This window comes from Lathyrus oleraceus, chromosome 3, assembly GCF_024323335.1.
Source record: "Lathyrus oleraceus cultivar Zhongwan6 chromosome 3, CAAS_Psat_ZW6_1.0, whole genome shotgun sequence".
NCBI classification, from domain to species: Eukaryota; Viridiplantae; Streptophyta; class Magnoliopsida; order Fabales; family Fabaceae; genus Lathyrus; species Lathyrus oleraceus.
This window is the reverse complement of record NC_066581.1, coordinates 266,544,681-266,554,892: the sequence shown is the minus strand read 5'-3', so window position 1 is coordinate 266,554,892 and position 10,212 is coordinate 266,544,681. Positions and strand designations below refer to the sequence as shown.

Here is a 10,212-nt window from a genome sequence, read left to right as displayed (position 1 = left end):
TGGGGATCCATACATGATGTCTAAAACCATTGTGAACCATATATTTATTAATCTCCTTGTACCGAGGGTCTTAAACCTTAGATGTGAGTTTGATAGAGCATGGGTGGATGCACACACTACCTACAAAATAAGTAAAGCTATACATAGACATATTTTTGGAATTTTGGTTAGTAAATAGTGAAAAACAAGGTATGATACAATCAAATGTGCTTGGTGATCTCTCCCAATGCAAACCCAATGAATGAGGGGTAATGAGGATGCCAAGTTGTGATCCCAAAGCCAGTGCGCATGATGTGAGGTAATGTGAAATCATCTTTGGGACTAACCCTACTTAAGTCTCGGTAATCCACACACATTTGTACTTTTCCATCCTTCTTGGGCATGAGAACTATATTAGCCATCCATTGAGGGTAGTTTGCCACAACCAAGAAACCTACATCCAATTGCTTTTGGACCTCTTCCTTTATCTTCATTGCCATGTCCAGACATGTCCTTTTCAATTTATGTTTAATGGGAGGACAACCTTCTTTGAGAGGTAGCTTATGTACTACAATGTTGGTGTCCAACCCAGGAATATCTTGATAAGACCAAGAAAATACATCCACATACTCTCTTAAGAGTTCAATCAACTTTCTTTTGAATTCATCATTTAGGGCAGCACCTATCTTAACTTCTTTCTTATCCTCTTCAGTTCCAAGGTTGATGACCTTAATGGACTATTCGTATGGTTGAATGACCTTTTCCTCCTGCTTGAGCAACCTAGCTATCTCCTATGGGAGCTTGAAATATTCGTCATAATCCTCGTTGGTGTGGTATATTGGGTTGTCAAAATTATAATAGGTCATAGCAGCATTGTTAACGGTGGAATTCGAGGTTGATCTACATGGTTTGGGTTAATGCTTGATTTAAATGACTTTTAAGAAATAATGAAGGAATATGCAAAAGAAAGGATTCATTTCCATTTATTATTCTTTTTATTATTTTTTGTGAAAAATTTTATTATAAAAAATGGAAAAATTGAAAAACAAAGAGCACGAATCGAATGCAAAAAGGTTTGTTTCATCGATTTAATTAAACTTTAATCAGAATTTGAAAAGTGTGGCTCATACAAAATGACTAAAATGCCTTGGACATAATAATGGGTCTTGATTAAAGCAAAACAAAACATTACTCTTCCAGAAATGTCACGGTTGGCAATTCTGAAATGGTTCAATTCCCAAGTTCTTCAGTCTTCGAGCGTACAAAGCAACCTTCTTCAACAACTTCCTCCTTGGCACTAATCCCATAGATTTGGTTCTCTCGAAGATGACCAAGCTAGTAAAAGTCTCTGGAATAAAGGGAACATGTCCCTTAGCAGTTTTTGGTGCAGACTTCCTTAGTGCCACCTGATGAGGCTTGTAACCCAGCCCAAAGCGATCCATATTAACTTGGATATACAACACTCTTCCCCATACCTCAGGATGACCAACTTGAATCACAGTTTTTACGTCTTTCCAGGAGGCCATTGGCAGCTTTGTCTTATCCGCTGGGGGAGCCATCACAATGTTAGCAATCTCAAAGGATTGGAAAAGGGTCTCATGTACCTCCACACATATCTCCAAATATCTAAATAATGCCAAATGGATAACCATGATATCTTCCTCACCTTCAACCACCACCGTTTTGTTGTCTGCCAAAAACTTAAGATTCTGGTGGAGAGTTGATGTTATAGCGCCCGCTGCATGAATCCATGGTCTTCCTAGCAAACAACTGTATGCAGGTAGGATATCCATCACATAGAATGTGATAGAGAAAACACGTGGACCTATATTTACTGGGAGATCAACCTCTCCAGCCACAAATCTTTTTAAGCCATCAAATGTCTTCACAATCAAGGAGCTAGGCTTCAAAGTCGATCCCATCACTGCCAGTTTGGATAAAGTGCTCTTGGGAAACACATTTAATGATGAACTGGTGTCTACCAAGACTCTAGATAGTATAATGTCTAAGCATTCCACATAAATGTGGAGAGCCTTATTGTGGTTCTTTCCTTCATAAAGGAGGTCCTCATCATTAAAGCCTAGGATGACTGAAGAAGAAATGTTATCTACCACCCCTTCAAACTGATTAACAAATATCTCTTGTGGCACATGGGCAACCCTTAAGAATTTAACTAATGCATCACGATATGCATCAGAACACATCAGAAGAGATAACATTGAAATTTTTATGGTGTTTGGTTGAGCTGGTCAACCACCTTATAATCACTCTTCTTTATAACACGTAGAAACTCTTCTACCTCATTAGATTGTGCCCCTCTTTGAGCATAAGACTGACATTATTCATTGACTGCTGCCTATTTGTCTCTCGAGTTATTAATTCTCTATTGTTTGCAGTCTAAAGAGGTTGGGAGGCAAAGATCCTCCCACTCCTAGTAATTCCTCCATCCCCAGTTATGTTGCTTGCATCTGATGGCTTTGTTGGTTCATCTTCTACCCTTTAGCCATTGATGTAGACTGAGGAATCATAATTCCAAGGTATGGCTTTAGTGCTTTGAAAGGGGAAGGGTGTAGGAAATTAAATCACTAGTGGGACTATTGGATTTGTTATGGTGGGAGCATGAATGGGATCATAGTGGATCTCCAAAGGAAATTGAACCGATTCGTAAGCAATTTCTAGTGTGGCAACATTTTCCAATGGGGAAGAATGCTCCACTAGTAAGACACCATCATTAATCAACACTTGAATACCTGACTTCAACGAATTACACTTCTCAGGGTTATCAAAACATACTTCACAACTTGCATCACAACCTGGATGCACCTGGTTCAACAACAACTGTCCTTTTAGCTCACCCAAAGGGGTTCTCAACTGGCCAACATCTTTCACCATGCTTCTATCCTCCACAGCCTCCACCATGTTCACACCTTGGTTGTTGTGTTATCGCATGGTGTTATTTGTTACATTTGGACCATTTGGGGTGAAGGTTATAGCTTTGGAATCTATAAGCTCCTGAACCTTATACTTCAATGCTTTCCAATTTTCAATATTGTAGCCTGATGCACCCGAGTGAAATTCACATCTAGCCTTGGCATCATAGCCAGGAGGTAAGACAGTTGGGGTTGCCAACTCTCTAAATTCCACTAGTGATCCTTTCAAAAGGTGTGGAAGAAAGCGTGCATATGGCATTGGCACTGGGTCAAACCTTCTCTCAGGCCTCATTTATCTTTGTTGTTGAAATTTTTGAGGATGAGGTGTGTAACCTTATTGATCCTGATTTTGCTAGCGCGCTGGATGTAGATTTGACGATATTGCGAGGGTATGTTGTTAATAAGGAATTGGAGAAACAAAAGCTACCTGGTGGTAGGCATGAGCCTTCCCTTTAACATAATAAGTGGCATTAGTTTCCCATTCTTTCTTCTTGGTAAACCCCATATAAGTCTTCTTTGTTATCGTTGTTGAAGAATTGAATACTCCTTCTATTTTCCCACCCTTCAACATACTCTCGATTCTTTCACCCGCTACTACCAAATCTGAAAAACTTGAAGAGGTACTTGCCACTAACCTGTATAGGTAAGGGCCTTGCAGAGTGCTCATGAACATATCAACAATTTCCTTCTCTAACAAGGGAGGTTGTACTCTGGCTGCTAGCTCTCTCCATCTTTGGGTAAACTCCTTGAAAGATTCACCACTTTTTTGGGTCAGATTTTGTAACTGAGTACAATTGGGAGCCATATCAGTATTTTACTGATAGTGTTTTATAAAAGCTTCAGCCAAATCCTTTAAAGTACGGATATAGGTTCTTTCTACCTGCATGTACCACTCCAATGACGCTCCACGAAGACTATCTTGAAAGAAGTGCATCAACAATCTTTCATCGCCTGAGTACGCTGCCATCTTTCTATAATATGCTCGTACATGTGTTTTTGGGAAACTGATCCCTTTATATTTTTCAAAGTCTGGAACTTTGAATTTGGCAGGAATTTTAACTCTAGGGACCAGGCACATATCAGCCGTGTCTAGTCCAAAAACACTAGACCCCTCAATTGCCTTCAGTTTCTCCTCCAAAGCTCGTACTTTCCTCTCCATCTCACCAGTTGTGGGACCAAAATCATCATTGAAGGATTTTCCCCTTGGACTGAATAAAGCATCGTCTTATTCATCCATTTCCAAGTTACGAGGGATGATGACAGGTATTTGATGTGCTTGATTACCTCAAAGGTTGTTTCCTTGGTTGTTCCCCAGGTTACTATTATTTTCCTACCAAAGGTGTTGGAATGACAACGGGTTCTTTTAATATCAGCATTTATTGGTTGGATCCTCCATGTGGTGGATCTACATGGGATGCTTGTCTGATCTCCTCCTGGATTCTAGCCATGGCCTCCTGACCTCTAGCAATGGTCTGGATGGTCTCCATTAGTTGACTCATTTGGGATCTAACCTGGGTTACTTCCTATCTTAGTGTATCCCGACTCTGTTCCAACTGATCCATATTTGCTCTTTGATTGCCTCTTATAGGATAACGGTGTCGAGAAGTTAGCTTGAACATTTCTGGAGAAGAAAATAGTGAATGAGTTTTTATTTTTCTTTAGTAGGGTGAAAAAAGGATGCATGATTTACTTATGTTATGTTTTTTGTTTTAAAGCAAAACTCTTAACCATTCTTGTTAGTTATTGCATGAAATATTAAACATAAACATTGCGAATAATAATAATGAAAAACACCTGTTGTGGAGTACAAACTCATTTCATTAATTAGTAGTTCAATACAAAATACAAGGAATATGAAAGTACAAATAGAAAATCCCACAGATTGGGTAAAAGAGATATAATCACAGATTGACTTTGAATGTGACTCCTTGAGCATCACGGAGAGCTTCAACATCGGTAATGAGCTCAGCAATTGTTTTTTTCTAAATCTAACAAAATGATAGACTTTTGTAGATGTGTTATCTGGACACATGGCTAGATCATCTTTCCTCAACTGATCAGGGAAATCTTGGATAACATAATTGACAAGGACATCCATGTCAACATACTTATTCTTCCAATGATGATAGAGGTCTTGGAAGGTCTTGATCCCTTCCATTTATGCTACATCTACATCTGCTCCTCTACATTTCTCTTCCCAATATTGGAAGTTTCTCCTTAGCTCTAGGTAAGCTGAGTCATTGATGCCATTCTTTAAATCCTTGATGTGCTCTTGAGCCCATCCAAGTTGAAAATTCTCTTGGACATACATTCTATGTATTCTTTCTTTGTCCAACTATTTGCGGGATAAACAATCTTTCAAAGTCTTAATGTTATTCCTTAAGTCCAAGAGTTAATCCTCATAGTATTCTCTGGCCTCTTTCTTGTTGGTATTGGATGTTTCCAAAGTCTTTTCAAGGTTATGGACAATGGTCCGGACTTTGTCCAATTCACCCTTTTTGTTGTCTAGCTCAGAGTTTTCCCCTTGTAGAGTACCACCAATCCATTTTATTTTACCCTTAACTTCTATAACCCTTTTCTTGGTCATTTCAAATATTCTACTCACTCTTTTACCCTTGTCTTCTAGGGTATGGTTCTTTTCCCTTTCTCTACTGAGTTGGATACAAAGCTGATTATTTTCAAGTTCTAGTTCCTTAATCTGAGAAGTGAGTTTATCAACATCTTCTTGGAGGATGGGCTCTGGCTCAGGATATGATGAGGCATCAAAGAAGAAAGGCATCTTCACTGTTTGTGCTCTCTCCTTTACCCAATGGATGTAAGGCTCCATTGAAATCACATTCTTCTTACCCAATTCAGGACCACTTCTGAAGATCAAATACTAAGCTCTTTTGATTTTTTTCATAGTTGGATTAACTGGATTGATGTCATTTATGACAAAAGAGGCAAGGTCTTCTTCTCTTGGGGGGCCATTCATAGTATACCCAAACTGCCTCATAGATAACACTGGGTTGTAGTTGATGCAACCATGAGTTCCAATCAGGGATACATTAGGGAAGTAACCACACCTATGTACGATATCCTTGGTTTCTCACTTTCTTCTGTACCACATGATAGAGCTAGCAGTTAGGGATGCAAACTTTTATGGTCAAGTAAACATGTGAAGGGCCCTTGCTGAGGCATATGAGTCTTTACCCACATCTGGAGGAGGGGTGCATAGCAGAGGAAGGTACCTCATTTATTCTCATGCCTTGTATGGAAGGTATGATAGAAATCAACCAATAGAGATGGCACTATAATTCCAGATAAAAAACTCCAACTGCTATATGATCAACAAAATTATCTATGTTTAGGAATAAAGTAATTCCATGAATCAATAGTGATATGACATCAAAGCAGGCATCCCACCTCTCTTCTTTTAAACAAATCCAAGCTTCTTATTCTAATAATTTCCTTGGGAAGCCCTTTGATGCTCCCTGTAAGACCCCAATTTTGACCCTAAGATCCCTCATGCAATTTCATCATAAGCATTAGCATTGGGATCATACCTTGGCATCCTCTTTACCCCTCTTTCATTGGGTTTGTTTTGGGAGAGATCACCAAGAATTATGTGATTGTATCATACTTGTATATCATCATTTTACTAACCAAAATACCAAAAATATGTCTTTGCATTTTCCTAACTCTTTTGAAGGCAGGGCATGATCTTCATTGATCTATCAAGTTCACATTTAGGGTTTGAGACCCTCATGACCAAAGAGCACAACCATGGGTTGATCCAAGAATGGTTACAAGTATCATATATGAGTCCCAATGATCTCTACATGTTATATTTATCAAGCATTCTTCAAGAGTTTGAGGGTGATTTGCCTTGGAAATCCTAGTTTGACTGGGTATCTTGAGTAACTTCTCCAACAAGCTATCTCGCCAATTGATCAAATTTATCAAGGTAAACTTCAAAATTCATCATCTTATGCATATATGATCTACCATGAGCCAAGAAAGTCAAGAGAATTGAATGTTAGCAAGTTGGTTGATGGGGGTTGGCTAGATGAATTTATCTGATCAAAACTAGGTCTTCCTAGACCCTATATCCTATAATTTTCACCATATGGAAATGATTCCAAGAGAAAAGTTACTCTAAATAACATTCCAAACAAATTTAATGTTGAGACCTAGAGCTAGTTTTTCTTGGAAAATCATTTTCTATGTTGAAACATTATAGGTCATTTTGTCTAAACCCTAATTTGAAAGTCAACTTCCCAAGGACATAACTTGCTCAATTTTTATGATATGAAAGATTTCCAAGTTTCACAATAAAATTCAATATTTCTACTTCAACTTTGATGTTTTGAGTGAAAGCAAACTCAACTTTTATGAGCATATGATATGAGGTTACATTATAGGTCATTTTTGACCTATACCATTGAACAAGTGATTTTTCCAAACTTCAAAAAAGTATAACTCTATCATTCTAAATCCAAATTACATTAAATTGGTGACCATTTTGAAGGTATTTGAAAGAGATACAACTTTGATAAAGACACTTTTCTCATTTGAAGCTCACACAAAAAGTTAAGCAAGGTGGAATATTGAAGTATATAGCTTGACACTTAGAAAATTTTTCAACATATTGAAATTTCGAAACTTCCACCTCAAAATTCACCATGTTTCAAGCGCCAAATGAAAAAGTGTTGAACATCAAACTTGTTCCCTTTGATCCAAGCTTTCCAAAGAACCCAAGTTCATGCATTTTGGATGAAGATTGCTAGGTCTGCGCATGGCTTTAACAGGGCTGCATCATTGGAAAGAATCAATTGTACAAACTTCAGTTCACATTGCCTTGCCATTCAAGCTTCATTCAGACTTCAATTTGAATAATTTTGGACCTTAATGCATTTCATCATGGGCCTTTACATGCCCATGCACTCATGCCATTCACATTGTCAATTTTGGACAGATTTTGAAGTGTGCAAATATCATTCCCTTTGTCTATAAATAGAATGCTTCTGAGCTCATTTAAACAAGACTTTGCGCGCCTGCTTTGCCCCCCATTGAAACCCTCTCATTCTAAAGGAAAACTTGAGAAATTTCAATTTGAAATTTGAGTTTGAATCTCAACTGTTGGAGATTCAAGAACTCCAGGATCCAAAGCCTTGCAACCTCTCTAATCACTTCTTGCTAGCTTCTCAAGTGTGATCAGATCGTGTTTGGAGCAAGCAACATCAAGAACTGCATAACATTGAAGGTAATTTTCAGAAAACTTCATCTCTTCGATTCTCACTCAATTCTACTCAATTCTCTTGGATCTTTGGTTGTCTGAAGTCCTACCAATGTAGGCAAGAAGATTGAGTTGCTTAGAGGTCAAATCGAAGCAACTCAGTTGACACACCTCAAAATTCAACTCCTCATATCTTTTTATATATTTGGAGTTAGTTGAAATTGAGGTCAGATTCGTGCTTTACGCCATTTTTTCTTTCAGATCATGTCCTCCTTTTTTATTTTAGTGATGGTTGAGGATGGACCAGTCCGGTGAGGTCCACCGGAGAAGAAGACCGGAGTTACAGTTCCGGCGGTGCGTTGGCACGTCTCCCAGCCACATGATCCAGTTGAAATGTTTTAATCTCACGCGTCCACTATGATTACCATCCTTGCAGCGCACTGACTTGTGTGTTTGGTGGAACGCGCGTTTTAGGCCACTTGATCTGCCACCTCAATTAATGAGGGAGATCAAGTGGCTCACGTTTTTTCATATTTTTCATATTTTTGTTTTAATCCTTTTATTTTCATTAATTCATATTAATTTTAATATTGATCCAAAAAATATGAGAGTTTCACCAAAAAAAATCAAATAATTTCCTCTTTCATATTTTGAATTAAAATTATTTTTTGGATCATTATTAATTTTTTCATGATTTAATTAATTTTGTGTTTGTTTTTAATTGTTTAAAAATACTTTTAAGTCTTTAAAAATTCTGAAAATTTTCTCCAAGGTCCTTTGACCTTGTTTGACCTATGATAAATCTCATGGCCATTTCTTTGGTGTTTTGATGAGATTTTAGGAATTTGACAAACTATATTTAATTTAAATATATTATTTTAGTCTTTTTAATTTGAATTAATGCCAATTAATTGTGTTGACCAATTGTGATGACTTGTTTGAGTTTGACTCTTGTTGTTGGGCCTTGGTCAAGGTTGATTTGACTTTGTCAAGTTAATATCATTGGATTTAGGGGATTGATGGAATGTACATTCCATCTCCCAAAATGAATGGATGATATTAATTTAGTAAAAGTCCTCCTTTGATCAATTTGAGTTTTGATCCATTCCCCTCCCTTTTCATCTCATTCCCATTCTTTATGCATTCATCTCATTTGGCCTATGATATCTCAAAATCCTAAGGCTAGTTGATTGAAAAATCAGCATAAGTAGGGATGAGATTAGGCCACCTCTTTTGCATATTCTTTTTGTGTGTGGTATGTGATCGCTCTATTCGCAAATGCACGAATCGCGTCAGAGTAATATAAAAGAATATCGATCCCACATAGACCAAATCGTCAATCCATCGATTACTATTATTACGATGTTTATCTAAGGTGGTATAAAAGAGATATTGATGTCGCAAAATAACAGTAAATAATAAATACAATGCATATAAAGATAGGTTTAAATGTATTTCATGTCAGTTAAACGATGTTTCGATTGTCTAAATAGAACTACTTATGGGGAAATATTTTCTACTCTTGAAAAGAATCCATTTAACAAGAACTGTCGCTTTCGCGTATTCAGAACCGAGTTTACCCTTAAAGAACAGGTAAAGCGTGTAAAATAATTAAAACGAGCAATAAAGATAATGGTGAGAAATTTAAATAAAGTAAAGACAATGACAGGAATTAAATAAAGTAAAGCATGACAAGAAATTAAATAAAGTAAAGCATAGCAAGAAATTAAATAAAGTAAAGCATGACAAGTAAAATAAATAAAAGCGATTAAATTAGAACCTGCTCCAAATAGAGGCTTTAAATCTGGTACAAGGAAAATAAACCTTTGACTTTGAAGATAAAGACGACAGCAAAATCAAAGTGCTCCAACTCAATTACACTACGGTGCGATAACCCCTTGATATGACGGATTACCGCTTTTATAGAGGCTAATATAGTCTTAGTGTTGTAAAGTAAGTTGGATGATTTGGAAATGAACTAGAACGACCTATTTATAGAGGAATTCAGCAGCTTGTAAAGACCATGATGCCCTTCAACTTCTCCTTAGTGGGAACATGAAATGCAAAGGTGGCGCCCGCCACCCC

The 10,212-nt window shown here is 37.3% G+C and overlaps 1 protein-coding gene across 1 annotated transcript; it reads right to left on the bottom strand.

Annotated features, from left to right (window-relative positions):
- Window positions 1-3,306: 3,306 nt before the first annotated feature.
- Window positions 3,307-4,068, bottom strand: LOC127130766 (uncharacterized). Its single transcript, XM_051059731.1, has 2 exons — window positions 3,790-4,068; window positions 3,307-3,693 (listed from the first exon to the last, which is right to left on the bottom strand). Exons 1-2 carry the CDS (start codon window positions 4,066-4,068, stop codon window positions 3,307-3,309), a joined length of 666 nt encoding a protein of 221 aa, XP_050915688.1.
- Between the last annotated feature and the right edge of the window lie 6,144 nt (window positions 4,069-10,212).

Excerpts from the sequence above, each read along its gene's own strand:
- LOC127130766 (XM_051059731.1), bottom strand. The coding sequence starts at position 4,068 with ATGGAGAGGAAAGTACGAGCTTTGGAGGAGAAACTGAAGGCAATTGAG. Across the intron at positions 3,694-3,789 it reads CATTGGAGTGGTACATGCAG|TTACAAAATCTGACCCAAAA; the intron begins GTAGAAAGAACC and ends AATTGTACTCAG.